This window comes from Pholcus phalangioides, unplaced genomic scaffold (genome assembly GCF_987345545.1).
Source record: "Pholcus phalangioides strain wild (caught in Gottingen) unplaced genomic scaffold, Ppha-v1.0 ptg000008l_1, whole genome shotgun sequence".
NCBI lineage: Eukaryota > Metazoa > Arthropoda > Arachnida > Araneae > Pholcidae > Pholcus > Pholcus phalangioides.
In genome coordinates this window covers 57,133,924-57,154,569 of record NW_028301601.1, presented here as the reverse complement: position 1 = coordinate 57,154,569, position 20,646 = coordinate 57,133,924, and the positions used below count along the sequence as shown (strand labels likewise).

General features: G+C 39.8%; 1 protein-coding gene across 1 annotated transcript; it reads left to right on the top strand.

Moving 5' to 3' along the window:
- The first annotated feature begins 19,116 nt into the window (after positions 1-19,116).
- Positions 19,117-20,380, top strand: LOC149084586 (speckle-type POZ protein-like B). Its single transcript, XM_089235505.1, has one exon. It carries the CDS (start codon positions 19,210-19,212, stop codon positions 20,236-20,238), a length of 1,029 nt encoding a protein of 342 aa, XP_089091631.1. The 5' UTR covers positions 19,117-19,209; the 3' UTR covers positions 20,239-20,380.
- Positions 20,381-20,646: the final 266 nt, after the last annotated feature.

The following is a 20,646-nucleotide window of genomic DNA, read 5'->3' as shown; positions in this document are numbered from 1 at the left end:
AAGTTTTCGAAAATGTTTTTTTGTCACCCACGACGTTTTATGTGCAAGAATTGGATGTTTAAAACGAGATAAGTCCACACAGCTTTTGAACTCACGCATATGGCTTTAAACAATAAGAAGCCGAGGCTATCTTTTACCATTTTTGCTGACGGAGAAAATTAAACTTATCTTTATATTCACTTTATTCGACTAATGTTTTTTACAGCATTAGTAGTAGCACATGGGTCTGGGTCATATTCCCGAAGTTCAAAATCCCAACAGGGTTAAAATCCCGAAAGGATCGAATTGAAAATTTTAGTTTCGTCGTATACGCTGCACCTCGCAATTTCTGTCAAGATTTGTATTTCTCGCTGCGAGGGGCGTTCTGGGATGCCGATCAAGATGATAAATTGCAATTAAATAAAATTTTGAAATTTTGATTTCACTGTATATGCCACACTTTCGACTTTCTGTCCTGATTTGCATTCCTCCCAGCGAGGGGCGTTGGGGCTCCGATAAGGAAAATAAATTGCGATCAAATAAATTTTTAAAATTTTGATTTCAACGCATAAGCTACACTTCGCGGTTTCTGCCGGTAATTTTATAACGGTGTTCTTTGTTCCCACCTTGGACACTGCTGTCTATTAAATTTTTCAGCGGGGCAGTTACCCTACTTCTCCAGTTCCCGGCCTACACTGGGCGAAGGGGTTTTATGCTTTTTTTTTGTCACCACTTGAGTGGAAACACCTGGTAACATATTTACATTCTGAATGTCGAATTTTTGACTAGGTCTCATATTGTGATGAGGCCCATTCCGCACTTGAGATTCCCGTGAAATGCCCTGGTGGACCCATGCGTTAAGATGGCAGTGGCCCTGACTACATGCAGTGCTTACACCAGAAGGCTGAGAACAGCCCTGGGGCCTCATGATGAATCTATATTTATTTTTACATTATAAAATTGGTAAATTAGTCATAAATGATAAAAATTCTTTGATTTTTATGATGATTTAATTACCGGAAGAAATTGCTTTTTTTTTTAAACTGACTTAAACTGAAGAAATAATTTCAAAGTAATTAAACGTCTTCAATTATTTCGGGCGCCTACTTAACCGGGTTCCAATTGGCCCATTGTACACTGTATTAAGCCGTTGTGAATTCCTGGATTCAGAGTTTCTGGCTCGTGGACTTCGTGGAGAGTTCTGATTTTTTCCGCAATGTTTGATGGTTTGAAAATCCCTGGATTGGGCAGCTGAAATTTCTCTTCATATATAAAAAAGTGAAATTTAGTTTTACAAAAATAGTGCGATTTGAGGATTAAGATTAATGTATTCTTTATTCCCGTTTGCAAATATTAAACCAATCACAGAGAAAAAAGTAAATCGGCAATGTAAACATGTATAAGCAGCTTAGCAACGGGAAGCGTCCATTCGATATGAACAAGTCGAATAGGGTTGCAGAGTAACAGGACATAACGTGACCTCTCGCCAAGTCCACTGCATAATACCGGGGAATCTCGTTTATACTACGTTCAAGAGGCCAAGTCAAAACATCTTATGAATGTGTCGAATAACTGAGACTTTTTTTTAAAATGACTTTTCCCCCAGACATACAACATATTATGCAGCGAGAAATGCAAATCTCGACAAAAATTACGAAGCGTGGCGTATACGGTGAAACTAAAATTTTCAATTCATTCGACCCTTTCGGTATTTTAACCCTGTTGGGATTTTGACCTGTCGACCCATGACCCAGACCCATGTCCTACTACTGATGCTGGAAAAAACATTCCAGCATCAGTAGTAGGACATGGGCCTGATAAGCGCAGTATACCCTCAATAAATACAGTATGTTTTGAATGAAAATTACTAATTGTACCTTACATACACTGGTGAAATAAATTAAGAGAATTTGCATATTTTTTCGAATTTCATGAAAAGAACGGAACTGAATGTAAAACCACTGCTTCTAAACAAAAATGCAAATCTTGTACGTCAAATACGTAAGCGTACACGTGTGTGTAGGCGGAGCCAGTAGAGAAACAGGCTTTATAAGCGCGCGTAAGTTAAGACGCATTTCGATCGCTAGCACACCTTGGCGAACTTCTTGGTGTTATTTTGCAGCAATCGGTTAATTTCAAATTGTAACAGTAAAAATGACTAACCACCAACGTTTAGATGATGGAATGAGGTGGCGAATTGTGGGGAGGCTAGAAGCAGACCAATCTCAGGCCGTTCTCTTCACTGATGAGTCCCGGTTCAGCCTAACCACCGATTCTCGCCGTACGTTCAAATGGAGAGAACCAGGGACCTGCTACCTACCCTCCAATGTCCACGAAATCGACCATTATGGCGGAGGAGGTTTAATGGTCTGGGCAGGCATCATGTCGGATGGCCGCACACCTCTCTGTGTCTTTGAAAGAGGCACTGTGACTGGTGTGAGGTATAGGGATGAGGTCTTGGAGCCCTATGTTCGCCTTTTCAGGGGTGCAGTTGGCCCTGAGTTCATTTTAATGAACGATAACGCGAGGCCACATAGAGCTCTTCTTCCGCTCGACGATTTCCTAGAGAGTGAGGATATTCGCCGAATGGATTGGCCAGCCAGATCTCCAGACCTTAACCCTATAGAGCATGTCTGGGACGCTCTGGGGAGGGCAATTGCAACTCACAACCCCCCCCCCCCCTCCGGGAACCATCCAGGGAATGAAAACAGCGTTGCTGAACGAGTGGGACCAATTGCCACAGGAAATGATAAACTGCCTTATTTCAAGTATGAAATCACGCTGCGAGACCTGTATATCTGTAAGAGGGGACCATACCCCCTATTAACAAATTTTTTTGTTTATTCTGCAACCGCTGTTTCATACCTTCCGACTCCAACGAGTGTTACGCACGATCATGCGTGTGTATTACAATTATTGAATGATTATTTGTTTTGTATTGTATCAATGTATGTACATATCAAATTTCATTAAAATCGGTGCAGTAGTTCTAGAGATAATCGACAAGTCTGCAAATTCTCTTAATTTCTTGCACCAGTGTATTTATAATTAAAGCGTTTCTAACTCACTCATTCCCTTACTATTTCGCTCGCTCACTCACTTGTTCACGGACTCAGTAGCTCGCTCGATTACTCCCTGAATCACCCACACAAGGTAGTTCGCTCGCCCACCCACTCGCTCAGTCGCTCGCTTTCACTCACTATTTCTCTCGCTCACTCATTTGCTCGTTCACTCACTCTCACTCGCTGACTTACCCACTTACCAACTCACGCGCTTCCTCACTCACTATTTCACTCGCTCGTCCACTCGGTCATGGACTTGGTCGCTCGCTCGATCACTCCATCACTCACCCATTCGCCACTCACTCGCTCCCTCACTCATTATTTCACTCGTGCGCACACTCGCTCATGGACTTGGTAGCTCGCTCGATAGCTGCCTCACTCACTTACTCGCTCCCTTATTCACCCGCTCACGGATTCAGTAGCTCGTCCGCTTACCCAATCGCCCACTCATCCGTGCACTCGCCCGCTCACTCACACATTCACTCCTCCACTCGCCCGCTCACTCACATGCTCACTCCCCCAACTCACTCGCTTGCTCCTTCACCCAACCACTCACCTACTCACTCGTTCCTTCACTCACCCGCTCAGGAAATCGGTAGCTCGCTCTCCCACTCATTCATCCCCCCACTCACTCGCTCACTCACTAACTCACTCATTTGCTCACTCACCCGCTCATGGACTCAGTAGCTCACTCGTCCACCCACTCGCACACCCACTCACCCTTTCACATGCTTACTTGCCCACTCGCTCGCTCGCTTGTTCTCGCACTCACTCACTATTTCACTCGCTCACGAACTCAGTAGCTCGTTCAATTAATCCCTCACTCACCCGCTCACGGACTCAATAGCTCGCTCACCCTCTCACTCGCTGCCTCACTCATATTTTACTCGCTCACTGACTCCTAGCTCGCCCGATCAGTCCCTCACTCACCTGCTCACGGACTCAGTAGATCGCTCGCCCATTCACTCGCCCACGCACGAGCACCCTCGCTCACCCACTCACGGACTCAGTAGCTCGCTCTCCCACTCATTCATCCACAAACTCCGTTCACTCATTCAGTCACTCGCCCACTCACGAGCACCCTCGCTCACCCGCTCACGGACTCAGTAGCTCGCTCTCCCACTCATTCGTCCACAAGCTCCGTTCACTCATTCAGTCACTCGCCCACTCACGAGCACCCTCGCTCACCCGCTCACAGACTCAGTAGCTCGCTCTCCCACTCATTCGTCCACAAACTCCGTTCACTCATTCAGTCACTCGCTGACTCACTCACCAAGTCACTCATCAACTCACTCACTAAGTCACTCGCTCACTCACTCACTCATGAACTCAGTAGCTCGCTCACTCGCTCACGGACTTGGTAGCTTCGTACAAACTGTTGTCAGTGAATTGATGGTCCGTAAATTTTCCTAGCAGTGAATTTTCCGTAAACCATTCGGCTCAGGGCAGTGCTCCGGTTGGCCCAGGGTGTCACAAATGTCTGATAGTAAATCAAACTTCTTCACAGGCATTGAACCCGGGTTTTAATTTTCGTCAACAGATAGCAGCAGCAGCGGCATTTTGATTTTATTTAATTACTGGGGGGCTCTCCGCCTGTGGCGGCCACCCCCACACCCCCATTTTCTCTTATTTTAAAATAAACGGGGAAAAAAAGCAAATGTGATTAATCAAGTAACCCTAGAAAACTTCTCTATGAGGGTTCCCCAGACTGGAGCCCTGTTGCACCAAGAAAAATTTTCAATTGTATTCATTTCACCATCATATAAATTCCAGGGCTCCTATTCTAGGACCCGGGACCCGATTCGCAAATTTTAGCGGCGCCGAGACTGGATTTATCTCGGTATTTCACAGTTGCAAATTTTACAGTGTAAAAAAACAAAAAAAAACAATGCGATTCATCCAAGGTCCCCAAAATGAAACCTATCAACTACCACATGGAGCCGCCGAGCTGGTAGCTTGTCGGACATCCCCCCCCCCCTGTGCGGGCCACGAAAAATTTTAATTTGTATTCAATTTACCAACAAATAAATTCCAGGGCCCCCAATCAATTGCATTCATGTCTCATGTCATTTTACTAATGAAGACATTTCAGCATATAAAGGCTCAATAGATGTCACTGCAAATAGTTTGTTGTCTGTAACAAATATAAGTAAACAAATCAACTTTTCACCAACGCCTAAAACGTAGTAAAAGCCCAATACACTTGTGTAAGCTTATGTTAATGTCTTAGCATATGAAGACTCACTAGATGCCACTGCATACAGTTTGTTGTCTGTAACAAATATAGGTAAACAAATCGACTTTCTACCACAGCCTAAAGTCCAATACATATCTCTCAACTTATAATAATTTCTTAGCATAAAGACTCATTAGATGTCACTGCAAACAGTTGGTTGTCTGTAACAAATATAAGTAAGCAAAAATCTTTTGCAAAAAAAATGTTTACTTAACGTAATGTAGTGCTTATTAAAGTATATTATGTATTGTGGTGCTTTTCGTATTATGATTTTTTGCCGATTGCGATGCATCGCGTATTGTACTGTATTGCGTATTGTGGTGCATTACTTATTGTGTATCGCCTATCGTTGTGTATAACGTATGTGTTGCTGTGCATCGAGTATTGTGCTGTATTCATGAGTGCATACGTGCAGTATTGCTTATTGTAATGCAGTGCTTATGAGCAATGCGTATTATTATGCTTTGCTTAATATGAGACATCGCATATTGTGGTGGATTGCATATCGTATTGTATTGCTTATTGTGGTGCACTGCAAATAGTTGTGCATTATTGTGTATCGCCTAACTTTGGGTATAATGTATGTATTGCGGTTCATCGAGTATTACGCTGTATTTATGATGGCAGTGCATTACTTATCGAAATCAGAGTGGGAAACTGGCAATTGAATGACTATTTTGTAGGCATTCGCATGCCTACAAAATAGGCACTTCCAATCGTGAGCAAAGCAGAAATTGGGGACCCTGCGATTGATTTCAGAGGTGACAAAATTCGCACTGTTCGTTTTATCCACTAAAAATATGTTAAATAAACCAATGTTTTTGCATTGTGTTAGGGCTTCGTTTCTGGACTGGATCTACGAAGGAGTAAAACTTGTTAAAAAAATTAAATATGCCGAGTTAATTATGGAGACGGTTGCAAAATAATAATAATAATAAATCTGTAAATATAAACAGAATTGTTCGCAGAAAATCTTACAAATTTGTTTTTAATTTTCTTCTTTTTTTTGTTATTTGTAAAATAATCCTAAGTATCCTGAAGAGAAAGAGATTAAAGTGAAGGGGCAAAGTCATCATCGGATTAAATTTATCAAAAATATATAATCTCATGACCTTTTCTTTGTTTTCTTCATATTCAGATAACTTTTAAGAATCAGATAACTTTTAAGTTAAGAATTTTAATTTAACTTTCGCTTTTGAGAAAGCGAATGCTAAATAAAAATTTTGGGAGAATCATGCCTAAATAAAAACTATGCAGTGATACCGTCTCTCGAAAGTCGTATAAACGGGGTTTATACGACTCTCTCTCCCCACTGTATTTCTTTGTTTCTTCGTTCCCTTCTGTTCGGATCTGGAGACCACCCAATGTTCAAATTTGAAGGGTCTTGTGCTACTACACTGATGTTTATCTATCTATATTGCTCTAGAATAGAATGTTTTAACCCCGGCATCTGATGACAACCCGGTAACTTTTGATCCTTTCTACTCCCAGGGTTATATAACTGAATCGTTTTCACCAGTGGCGTCGGAGCCGGGGGTGCTGTGGGTGCTCGAGCACCCACGGAAGTTTGTAAAACAGGTCCGAGCACCCACAGAATTGATTCAGAAATCGAAATTTCCTGCATAGAACTCAAGACGAGCACCCACAGGTTCGAAACACTTCCGACGTCCCTGGTTTTCACATTAATGAGCATCAAAGAAAAAAAAAATCAATTAATGGTCATATCCTTCACCTCGGACTTTTTATGAGAGCAAAAGACCTATTCCAGAGAAGTCAGTCCCTGGAAAACTTAATCTTTTCAGTCGAACTTTCCTTTTCCTTCTTGGAAAAAAAGACCAGTCATAAAAAATCGGTCTCGCAAATGGCGAAATCTTTTGTGTGAGTTTTTCTCTTTGACTCCCTTCATATTGGTAGGGTTAAAGTTGAAGTCCTTTCAGGAAAACAAGAAAAGGGCTTTGCCCCACCAGTGATAATTTTTTATCTTCACTGGTGGGGCAAATAGAAAGGCTAGTGGGGCAAAATCCCCACCAGTTAACATGTCAAAAAAAGACTTGTGACAGACTATTAGTTCATGATAGCACAAGACTGACTGAGGTAGATACATTTTCTCAGGGCGTACCGAGTCTTTAAGACTCCCATAAGCCTCCCTGTTCGATGCTCCTCCGTACGAGTTTGATGAAGAAGTAAAAAAACTGTTTGTATGTTATAGTTGAGTGTACGTGTATAAGAGTAGTTTTTAATTATCAAATGAGCAGTGGAATACCTCTACGAATCTGATTCCGAGGTCATAATAGGAAGAACAATCAGAGCACTGAGCCCCTCGATAAATTTGTTGCTCCTCTGTTCTTACTTTTTCCTGCGAAGATGTATATGATCCAACCATAGACGAGCATTTCATCATGTTCGTGAATCATTTAATGATGAATGTCGACGTGGCCTAGAAGATTCATGTAACGGTTCTTGAACAACTGCAGTTTGGAATGTTTGTTATTTGTCAAGTTCTTGGAGAAAAAAAATGTTGCACAAGCATTTCGTTCGTAAACTTACTCAATTCTATGAAGACGGAGAATTCGAGGTGTCATATCTTCGACTTGACAAAGGGAAAAGTTTTTACTTCCCAAACGTGTTCAATGAAGCTACACTAAATGCACGACATCGTGTACGTAACTGACTCTCTTTAGAATGGAAATCGTGGCAAATTTACATTTTCTGGAAATGTAAAAATGGACGAAAATGTAAAAATTTTCCTTGAACTTTGAGAATTTTAAAACCTTCCGATTTTAATGTTTTTAATATATGTCTCTTTTTCTGTGTAATTTTCTTTGTAATAAATATTTGATACAAATGCGTGTAAGGTGTTTGCAGAATATAAAAATAAATAAATTTCTCGTGTTGTTTTGTCTATTTCCCACTGATTTTAACGCAGTTGGCACACATTGTGAAGCTAGAGATCAAGACTAATGTTTTTATGATATTCTTTAAGTGAATTTTCTTACATTATCAGTTTATCAAGTAGTTGAAAGAGGAAAAAAATGACAAAGTTGTCGCGGGGTTGACGGTAACTTCGTAATTGAATAAGCGTATGGGCAGGATTGATAATTGATTCAAAAGACAGAATGTAATGATACAAATACAAATACAACGCCACAACAGACAAAATGCCCAACGAGGTGGCTGATAAAAGATGCCCATACGAACCAGAAGCCGCGCAATCACGTGATCCTAAGAGAGGCACGGCCTTAAATCCACAGTTCGGAAAAAAAAAATGATGCTACAATTTCAAGAACTACGTTATCACTCAACCCTAACCAGTGTTCTCATAGTTGGAATTTCAGCGAGGAGTATCAACGAATCACAACTAAAAATATATTGATGAATATAAATGGTTTATGTATATATTTTTCTAGGTCTCAATGTAATTGAGTAGAACAGGGGTTTTTAAGTAGGGGGGGGGGGGTCTGAGATCTCTTGAACTCCTGAGTTTCCGGGGGATATGATCTTGGATGAAAAGAAATCAAGTCATTTTTTTTCCTTATTCCATATTTAAAAAAAAATATTCTGTAAATACTTCCTATTATTGGTAAAAGGAGGCATGAGGAAAACAAAAAGTCAAGAACCCCTGGAGTAGACGATGTTGGTTTGCTCAACTCGGTAACTCAGACAGAGATGATTTTACGCTGTTACTTTTGTATGTATAACCTCGGATACAGCAGTTCCACTGAATTGTCATTTCATATAATTTGGTAATAAATCGATACGTTACTTCATTGCTGAGACGAATAACATATTTAATCCCCTTCTTTAATTCTGATAATGCATCAACTACTGAATAAGATGCAACGCGCGTACATTTCAGTTCGAAAATGGAAGATAACTTCAAAAACAATTTTGTATTATGTTAACATTTACTTTTAGTAAATATATAAAAAAGACAATTTTTTGGATTCTCTCTATATTTGTCAAATTACAATTTAATATTTTCATAAAAATGAGTTTTCGACTCGTAAACATGATACGAACTCTCTCTCAATGGTTAAGCAAATCATAAACAATGAAATAACAACTAAGTCAATAGATGTCAGCATAATCGAAAAATTTTAATTAACCCTTAGACTTCCTCCCAATTTTTATACTTTTTAGTGCTAATGGAATCCAATGGAGCTCTTTATGGTATAGACGAATTTGCTTTCGAAGACCAAAAAATATGTAAATCTAAATTTAAATGTGGTATGTAAATAAAATTGAATTGAACCAAAAAAAAAAAAGACATATTTTAGTGCATTTGCATACACTGTGATTGAACACTAATTCTGTAATGTACTGTGTAACCAATAATTTCATTAGTACTCAGTAAAATGTATAGTACGATATTTTTCAGTTTTTATCAATGGAATTTTTTGCCACTCTTGACATGTTTTTCTTTTTTTCCTGTCAGTTTCGAGACAGAGGTTTGACTGCATGTGCAAACTGCTGAAACTCCTTTTTTCTGCTACAATACCATCGAAGCCTAAGGGATGCGGAAAAATGCTTGAAACGTTCCTTACTTGTTTGCTGTCAAGACAGTCGGTGCACAGAATTTATGTCCCACAGATTTAAAAAAAAAAATGTTTTGATTTGCCTGAGGATACCTACAAGATACTACGACGAGTTCATTGGCGTTTGAACGTATGGCCTAGAGAGAAAACAATCGCTATCCCCGAGCATTGCAGTTTTCCAGTGTATCTTTTGCGTTTTAAACTCTCTAGTAACAGCGTATGCATCTGCGGTTCGAATGGTTCCCTGTGGCATTACATCACTACGCGTTCCTAGAAGAACGACTTCCACTTTGGCCAACTGCCAGAGTCCAGAAAGTTGGCTTGGAAGGTAAGAATTACAGACGGCCCTCTCTGAACTTTCGACGTTTGCAGAAGCCGATTCGATTCCTCTCTGGATCGTAACCTACTTCTACTAAACAATAAGACGCGAGCTGTAAAAACAAGTGGTCGACATTCACGACAACTCAACTTCATTTTTTTTATTATTTAGAACGTAAATAAGTTTGTTTTCCCCCAAGAATCAAATTCTGCTACAACGATTTTTTTTGCGCATGGTAAATATTGGAAATTCCTTTATAACGAAATTTCGTTATAACGAAGTGATTTCTTCGGTCTCTTGGAGTTCGTTATAACGGGATTCGACTGTATGATTTCTCCAATACAATCAAGAGTTGCGACCGTTTTATTCGGGGGATACGTGAACCAACACACTTCACAAGTCACCAAAATACAGCAACCTCGTTTACATTTCGAGGAGTGACAAGGAGAATTTCATACGAGGTGTGAGACGGGAAACATTCCTTCCTGCCAGTCACAGGCAACTGTGGAAGAAAACTAAATATCGTCTCTTTTCTCTCTAATTACATGCGCATGGGGAATTTTTCCCCCCATCCATCCCCAGGACATCTGTCTGTTTTTAAAAGCCATTGGCTTAAATTTCATGCATCATGCACCATCAAAATTTTGCTATCCTAGGTTTATTTGCGAAAATTGTCTTGAAGTGTACTACCATCCTTCAGAAATAGTTCCTCTGCTTTTGAGGAAACTGTATATTCCTACAGAAGCCTACAACGATAGTGTCAGGCAGTTAGCTCATAGCCTTACTTTGAGCTCTGAAGGAATACTGTGACCATGTTGATCTTTAGATCATACATGCTGAACCACTGGCCTGCGAGCCAAATATTGCCCTCGGAGTCATCTGATAGGGCCCCAAGAACCTAAATTAATAGGAATGAACTAAACCGTTGTTCATTCAAGTGTTCTTTAAGTAAACGGTGGCCACCCGTGAAAAATGACCAATTTACTAGAGTGAAGCGCGGAAAATCGCCACATCACTGACGATCATCAAGTGATACGCTGCACATTTTTAGATCACTGAGGTGGCCAGCAGCATACAGTTCTCGGTCGTTTAATAGACCCACGGCATATTTACAGATCACTCAAGTGGCCATCTTGAACTTTAGTGGCCCGCGACACTTTTCCAAACCAATGAGGTGAACCGCACTTCCCTGTAAGCTGAGCACCTTTGCTCTAAATCTTACCGATCCAGACGACTTTTTTGTGAGGATATTTGGAAGAGACTGTGTACAAAAACAACGAAACAACTTACACATCTTGGAAGAGCCGAACATAAAGATCGTCGTAGTATATAGACAGCAGAATACATCATCAGGTGTCTCAAGAAACGTGGTGAAACGCGGAGCGAAATGCATTGAGAAACACAGAAATATAATTTCTAACGCTTAATGTAAGTTTGGAGAAAGAAAATATGATACTAAATATAGCTAAAGGTTTTCCAGAGCCCGTAAAGTGCCCTAAAGGAATACGCCCGAGCTACTACAACACCACCTATAAAACAAGGCCTCCATACGAAGCTCGTGACGTCACTTTTACCTTTTTTTTGCAATGTATCCAACGGCAATAGGAGAAATGGACTACTTCATTGACGTCACAAGCTTCGAGCGAAGGCCTCGTGCTATAGGTGGTACTGGTTATTATCGGTCATGAGATATGCATAAAAATTTGGATAGAAATCGAATGGGGAAGTTTATTGAAGTGTCGATCATTACCTCGTAGGTTCAAAGTTTGGACGCAACATGCTTAAATGCTTCAATCAGCATTATGGTGCATTCGAACAACAGAAAGAATGAAATACAGCTATAAAAGACATAAGCGAAGAAACAAGTAAAATGTTCTAAAAAATATTTATTATTCAAGCTATTTTCAAAGACCTAATCAGTGATAATGTTTATTTGGGCTCGTGGGTTACTTGTTTCATTTTTTTTGTACGTTTGTTGCTCGCCTGGTCCACCGAGAAATGATGAATCGCTATTCACACCAGGCTTATGGTAGTGGCGTTCTTGTGGGGGAAGGTCCTTCGTTTTGGAATTGGTATCCCATCGTCACTCATCAGAAAGTCCTCGCACTGCATCTCATCCTTTTCACGACCGGGCAACCTGGACTTGTAGAAAAAGGCGCTCTTCATCATCTTGACCGGGAAGTGCTTCTTCCGATTACGAAAGAACATCGGGTCTTCTATGTGCATGATGGCGGCCATCTTGCGCTGGTGCAGACTGTCCAGCTTGCAAAGATAATCCTCGACGCGGTCGCTCAAGCTCCCAAAGGGTACGGAAATTGAACACTGTTGCTGCTGTCGTCCTGGGAGGCCCGTCGCCTTAGTCGACGGATTCGGAGGTTTAACGGGTTTCGAGTCGCAGCATTTGTCTTGTCGTAGCGTGTCGGTCATCGCTTTCACGGAATCCCCTCTGGCTCTCATCTCTGTTGCTTCTGGGGCCGCCGATGCAATTTTGCGATGGTTCTTGTAGATGAGAGGAGGCAAGAAAAATTTTTGAGCCGGAAACTCCAGACCCAGGTAGATTCTGCATCGGTCCTTCTTCTTCTTCTGCTTTTCGATCTTCATCTTCTCTTGGGGAGGGTTCCTCGCTGGCTGTTTCTCCAGTTTCTGCTGGGGATTCCAGTGCTTGTGTCCGATCATATTGTTTGGCTTCAGCATGCTACAGCTGTACGCGGGTCTAGGCACGACGTAGAATGCCGGTGACGGATCCACGTTCCATTTCTGCGCCGAGGTCCTCTTCTCTTCCACCGGGGGCAAAATCCTGTGGGTATCCCTCACATCGCAGGAGGGCATCGTGTTCGCGGTCGACTGCCTGCGGTACTTATGGAGGGGATAACTCCTCATGGATTCCAGCTGATGCGATGACTTCGTTCTGAAACTGCTGGCCTTGGCGGTGGAATAAAAACTGGCCCTGGAATTCGCAGTGCTTCGGAGCGTATCGCTGGTTGTCGGAGGCATCGCACTAGGCGAGAACGGCTTCAAATTCGTGACAGGAAACAAAATTTAGTCCAACGGAGAGCAATGGGTGCTCAGAATTTTGAATTTATCTCTTGGTTTTCCCGCAGAATGGAAAGAGAAGCACAAACAACGGATGAAGATAGGAATTTGACTATTTCAATTGTTTCGACGAAAATGTGCCCATTTTTCCATAGGAACGTGTTCTCGAGCGATGCGAGTCATGCGAGTGCGTGACTATATATACAACGGCTGGTAGAGTAGGTTTTATAGCCATTTCAAAAAAACCTTTTGATTTATCCGTCTCTGATATCCCAAAGGGTGATTATGGTATCCCACCATGCTATAAGCGATGCATAGTCACAAGCCTGAGAAGAAATTTGGCGGTCAAAAGTAGTTCATGTTCTGCCAAAAATGGTGCAAACGAAGACATTCTCGAAGAAAACGTACAATAAGTGATGGAGTATTGATCATCGATTTATGACATTCGCTCGCAGTTTACAATGTGGCGGAGCAGCTGAACAGAGCGAAGAACGTAATTTATACCAAGAAAGTTTTAGACAAGTGTGATAAAGCAACATCTTCTATAGATGCTTTGACGTCACTGAAGTCGTCCATTTCACCTGTAGCCATTGGACATAGAAGCCCGACGTATGTGCGAAAGCTTTACCTTTTTCTGCAGTATATTCAATTACTATAGATGAAAAGGACGACTTTCAATGACGTCACGAGCTTCGCGCGGAGGCTTTCTGTTATAGACGGTGGTGGATAAGGTATCTTTTGAATGAAAAGAAAAGAAGAAAAATTCTCTACACTTATTATGATAATCACTAAAAAAAAAATTGGGAAAATTGAGTTAGGGGCCGTTCAAGTATTACCATTGTTGGTGAGCAAATGTACTGGATGCTGCTACTATGTAATTTTAAAATTTGAGCAACTCACCCTTTGATACTGGGTGTTTTTTAAACTTCTGAGTGACAAAGAGAGATCTGGAAATGAAAACAAATTTCTTAATTGTTGAACTCTAACCAAAAATTTGTGCCCACGAGTATTTGTTGCCGAAAAAAATTTGCAACAAATAAGTTTTTTGCCGTTAAGCTGCGCTAAAATGCATACAGTGGGTACAAATGGGTTAAACCTTGCGATTTATTTTGAACCGTGAAGTTTAATAATTAATAATGATAATTGTTTAATAATATTAATAATTAGTTTAATAAGTTTAATAATAATAATTAATAATGAGGAACATCTAATACAACTCGAAAATGCGTGCAATAAATATGGCAATGAAATTATTATTATAAATAGTGATTTAAATGCTCATAGCAAAATATGGAGACCGGATCCAAAGAATGAAAGAGGTGACAAGGCAGAAAACTTCTTATTGACTAATAATATGGACAGTGTTAACAACAACAAAGATATTCCAACATTTTTCTGCATCAGAGAACAATCATGGATTGATCTCACAATAACAAGGGGAGGATTAGAGAAGATTCGAGATTGGAAGGTGCACCATGAATGTACCATTGGTGACCACAGACTCATCACTTACAAATACGAAGAAAACAGGAAAACAGAACAAATCAAAAGACAGAATTTGAACTTTAGTACTAAGAATGTTAATATAATGAAGTTGAAAGAGAGCTTCAGAAACTTTCTACAAAAAGATGACATAGACAGCATTAGACAAATAGGCATCGAGAAGTATGTGGATAACTTCCAAAAAGAACTTATTAAAATGTGTAAGAATTCGAGCCTGAAGAGAATTAATCGAGATAAAACTGAACCATGGTGGGATGCACAATTGCAAGAACAAAGAAGGAAAGTGAGAGCATGCAGAAGGAGAATGCAAAAAATACAGGGCAAGAAGAAAGGAAAAAGATGGAAATTTTATATAAGAAATAGTATAACATATACAAACGTATAATCAAGAAATCAAAGAAAGACTCATTCAAAAAATACCTGCAAAATATAAATAAGGAAAATCTAAATGGGAGGAGGTATAAAGTCATAATCAATGAAGAAAGAAAACAGGAAATTCATCAGAAGGTCATGAACTCAGATGGTAAAGTGTGTGATGTAGCAGAGATGAATGACGTAAAAAATAGACATTTCTTCCCCTATGATCAACAGTATTCGACATTTATGAAGATAGAGGGAGATTTGGATATGCAGGGCAAGAAGAACTCTCTATGATTATAGAGGATTTCAGTAAAGACACCACACCGGGAATAGATGGCATTACTAAATCTATTGTAAAAATCATATTTCAAACATGCCCCGAAAAACTTCATATCTACAATCTGTGCCTTGAACAAGGAACTTTCCCACAGATTTGGAAGAGGGGCAAAATTTTATATATAACCAAAAAGGAGATACAGATGAATGATATTAAAAACTTCCGTCCTCTTTGCTTACTATCAGATCTGGGGAAAACATTAGAAAAATGCATATATAACTGATTAATATATCACCTTGAAAAGGATAAGGTAATATCTGATAATCAATACGGATTTATGAAAAACAAAAGTGCAATTCAAGCCCTACAACAAGTTAAAAACACGATAATGGAGAACTTTGAGAAAGATAAACTAACATGTTTGATATCTTTGGATATATCTAATGCCTTCACTCCATTAGAATAGATCAAGTTAAAATTGTCATCAGTGAAATGAAAATACCAACATATCTAAAAAGTATATTGTTTGACTACCTACAACAAAGAACGTATTGGAATCAACTTACAAATAAGTTTGAAGAATATAACCTTGGAGTACCACAAGGTTCGGTATTGGGACCCACGATATGGAACATTGCAGCAAATGAGATTTTAAAAAAGGCCACATCTAAAGGTATAATACTACAAACGTTTGCTGATGACTTCTTGATCATAATAACAGGAGAAGCACCATACAAGTTCATCAAGAAATCAAAGAACATCCTTAAGGAGCTTGCAAGATGAGCGGACAGGTTTGGCTTGAAATTTAATCTTCAAAAATGTCTTTTTACGATAGTAAAAGAAAGGGGGAAATACCAACGATCCCCTCTATAAAGATGAATAAAAAAATCCCTAAAATATGTAACAAAATTCAAATACAGTACTTAGGCGTAGTTATCAATAGAAACTTTTCATGGACTGACCATCTACAATACATTAAGAACAAAATGGCCAAAAAGACGCAAGAAATTGTTCAAAGATCAAGGGCCACTTCGGGTGTCAAAGCTGAAGTGCTAAAAAAATGTATTTGGAATGCTTGGAGAATATGATAATATATGGGTAGTGACGCGCATTGTGCTTACCACAGATGCTTAAGATTTGAATATTTCTTGTGTTTACCATATTTGCATTTCTGGTGTTCCCCGTTTTTTTTTTCTGGGACTGTGACCTGTATTGTGCTTACCACAGATGTTTATTTTTCATTGTTCTGTGTTTTCCAGTGTTATATAACTGATATATAGCATATATAACTGATGGTTTCCCCTCACCCTTTTCATACATATGTACCTGGACTGTGCTTCCACAAATGTTTAATTTTTACATTATTTTGTGGTTACTATATATATTTTAATTTCCCCCCCCCCATATACTTCGAGCGTGCTGTTTATTATATATAATATTTATTAAGCTCTAGGACGGACCAAATGGGTCCCTAAGAGCTGCATAGTGTATGTTTTGTCTTTTGTTCTGTTGTCTTTATTTTACTTTGTATATTTGTATTCATGCATTTATGTGTGCTGTTAAAAATATATATATATACTTTGAAGAAGTGTTCTCATGTTTGATTAGGTAGGGTGGATGGATTTGATGGGCTGGGGAAGGTGTTGCTACTTTTCCAACAGATACCCTTTACGTTAGAGGTTCAGCAAGGAATATTAACGTGGGTATCTGTCTGGTAGTCCAAGTCAGGAAAAAGTGGGAAGGGAATTGTTATTAACAATACACAATCATATTACGCTGACTCATCGGCACTGAATTGTCGCAACGCTAAATTGTCTCGCTGTGAATTGTCGCGGCACTGAGTTGTCTGCACTGAATTATCGGTACCGAACTGTCTCGCACTGAACTGTCGTGGCACCCCTTGAAACATTTGAAGGAACCTTTACCGAGATATCGATAACTAAAAAAATACGATATTTCCTGTATTTATTTCTTGAACTGATGAAGTTGACGATATTGTGGTCTTAAATCAAATTTCACCTAAAAATGGGTAGCATATCCGCACACGAGAGTCTAGCTGCAACATTGAACATATGTTTTGATTGGAGACGCGAGTCTTCAAACGCGTGAGTTGATTGGCGATTTCATCCAAATAAACAACATTTATGAATGAACGCTCTCAAAAAAAAGCAAACCTGGCATTTGGCTATTTCACTATGAACAAAAACATGTAACAAAAGGCTCCCTAAGAATAAATAAGTGATAACATACACAGGGCCGTTATTATTGTCAACTTGATGCAGCTGAACCGCATTTGGATTAAATCAGAAAAAAAAAATGAATGCATAATAATGAATGAATAATAAATGATAATTTATTGTACGTGGGTGCTGTTTGGAAACAACCTCTTGCCCCCAGCCCCGTGAATCTGACGACTGGTGGTGATATAATGAATCATATTTGACCTGTACAACGATTTTAAAATAATTAATAAAAAAATTAAATTTTATTAAAATTAAAAAATAGTAAAATTGAGTATAAATTTAAGATCATCAAGAGACGAAGATGGTAGGGAGGAAAAAGCAAAATTCCGGTTGGTCAATGAGAGGGGAATCGAGCCCACAATTTGCTACGTGTGTGTCCCATGTTCTAACGACTGTACCAATTATTGTGGATGACAGTGTTTCAGGTAAAAAATTAAGTATATCTATTATTAAACGTCAACTGACGGTCGCCAGAAAAACGCGCTTCAATTACACGTATGCGCGTTCTGACAATGTTCAACACTGTAGCGAGCAGCTTCTATCCGCATGGGGCCATTAAAATATTACGTCAGCATCGATGGGGGGTGGGTGGGTTTGGATAATGCTTACGTCATCAACCACCCTTTATGAAAATATGAAATATTCTTAATACGAGAAAAACATTTTCGATAGTTTGTGGGCGCTTGAAGTAACATCCCCCATATTGAAAAGTGCCCTACTGATCTCGAAATGTTTCGCGGATCCAAGTGTTCTGGAATTGTATCCGGGCCGCTTAAATGCTCTGGAACTGTGCCACACATCACTCAAGTGACATATAATTATATGCCGCGGATCACTTAAATAATCCGAGAATGCGCCGCGGGTAACTTGAGTGATGGTAGAACTACGCTGGGGTGCACATGTCACTCAAGGGATCTCTAAATGTGTCAAGGATCGCTTAAGTCTTCTGGAACTGTGTCCCGGGTCATCTAAGTGATCTGAAAATGTGGCACGGGCCACTTAAATGCTCTGGAATTGTACCACGGGACACTCAAGCGATCTGTAAATGTGCTGCTCAGTTCATTTTTACAAAATTAGGTTTGAGGAGGGCACGCGGCATCAGATAACCCCCAGGGCCATATTTGGTTCGCGGGCCAAGTGCCTTTATGCGATTTATCATTTTATGGCTGAGAGGGTGGGTCGCAATGAATTTATTAAAGATAAATTTTAAGTTCATAGCCTTCAAATAGCATTTGAAATTAACAGAAATTGATTATAATAACATATAAAGGTATTTCTTCCGAAATTTCAATTAAAAAAAGTACTTTTTTGCATTAAAAAATAAATTCTTGATCGTCGGACCCTCCCCGTGTACGTCTCTGATCCCGCCAATATGCGTTAGGGTTCAGAGGGGCAGAGCTGATGACGACATTTTGCTGACAAGGGGGGAGGGGGTCAAAAAAGTTTTAAAAATTTGCTTACGTAATACTTGAACGGTCCCCATGCAGAATGCCAATGAACACGTTTTTTTTTCTTTCTGGCAAACCTTGACACTGCTATCAAAATCGAACTACACAGTCAATTATGATCATTCGCATCTGATGAGCGGACGTGTTACCATTGCAATAGCTGCGATTGCTTCTTTTTTTTTCTTCGAGGTGCAAATAAATTTGGGTTTTCGGAATGGTTTCAAAGTTTGATAAACGTGAATTATCGGGAAACGTTATGATAAACTTTAAATATACGTGGACGATCAGTTGTTTTAGCTTACTCGATTCGCGAGTTGATGAATGTCACGAAAGTGATGCGATCCAGCTAGAAGACGGCGGCTTGAAATGGTACTTGGAATTATATCCAGGTGGATACTCAGACAAGTGCAAAGGATACGTTTCTTGTTTTGTATGTATCAAGGGATCAGTGGACGATGTAAAATGTAAATATCGTTTGTTGCTAGTTAATGAAAATTATGAGGTTTTATTCGATGGACAATCTGACGAGTGGGTCGTTTTTACCGATACTGTACAATATGGTTTTCAGAAAACGATTGCGGCAAGTGATCTGAAACGCAAATTGATCGGCGACGCTCTGATAGTCGATCTAGAAATGACTTACTTCGCAACTTCCGTCATAGATAGCGTTTCCATTCATCGTGGTGCGGAAATCAACCCGATGGTAAATGTGACCGAGGACCTGAAGAAGCTATGGCTCGGCAAAAAACATTCGGACTTCGTCATTTCAGTGGGAGAGGAAGACATTCCTGTGCATTCTGCTGTGCTCTGCGCGCGTTCGAAAGTGTTCGCGGCCATGTTCGAACACGACACGGTAGAGAAATCCACCCGTCGCGTGGAAATTACCGACTTCGAAAAAGATTCGATGGAGTCTTTCATGGAATTCATTTATTCGGGAGGTGTGCGCGAAATGAATTTCGATCTCTCCCTGGAACTGTTACGAGCCAGTGACAAGTATGAGGTGAGTGATTTGAAATCGTACTGTTACGAATATCTGAAGTCGCGTCTCGACGACAAGAACGTTTGTCAAGTCCTCCTGAACGCGGACATCCATAACGCCGAGAAACTGCGCAAACACGCGCTTGAATACTTCTGCAAAAACCTTTCGGAAGAGAATTTCGAGAGTCGGCGTCCTACGTTCAAGACGCGACCAGATTTGATTTGCGACATCGTGAAGGAGATGATCAGGAGATACAAGTTATGATCTTCCTTGAATGGCGATATAAATGAGTGAGAGATGATCATAAGCGATGACACTTTATGTTTACATATATTTGTTGGATTCAGCCTTTTGTAGGTAAAATATCGGAATAATATTTTAAACCGTGATATTATTTAATCATACTGATAACAATAGTGAAAAAAAAATTAATAATTTCAATTTCTGTCACATTTTTTTACAAAAATTTGAAGTGAAGCTTTATAAGATTTTTTTTACATAAATGCCATGTAGTGGGTATCGAATATATGTAATTGCATATGAATCCGTAAAATTCAGATTAGGGGCCATTCAAGTATTATATAAGCAGATTTTCAGCCATTTTTGACCCCGCCCCCCTTGTCAGCAAAATTTCGTCAGCACCTTAGAATATTTCATATCTTCAAAAAGGGG

Coding starts and splice junctions, on each gene's coding strand:
- LOC149084586 (XM_089235505.1), top strand. CDS start 19,210: ATGGTTTCAAAGTTTGATAAACGTGAATTATCGGGAAACGTTATGATA.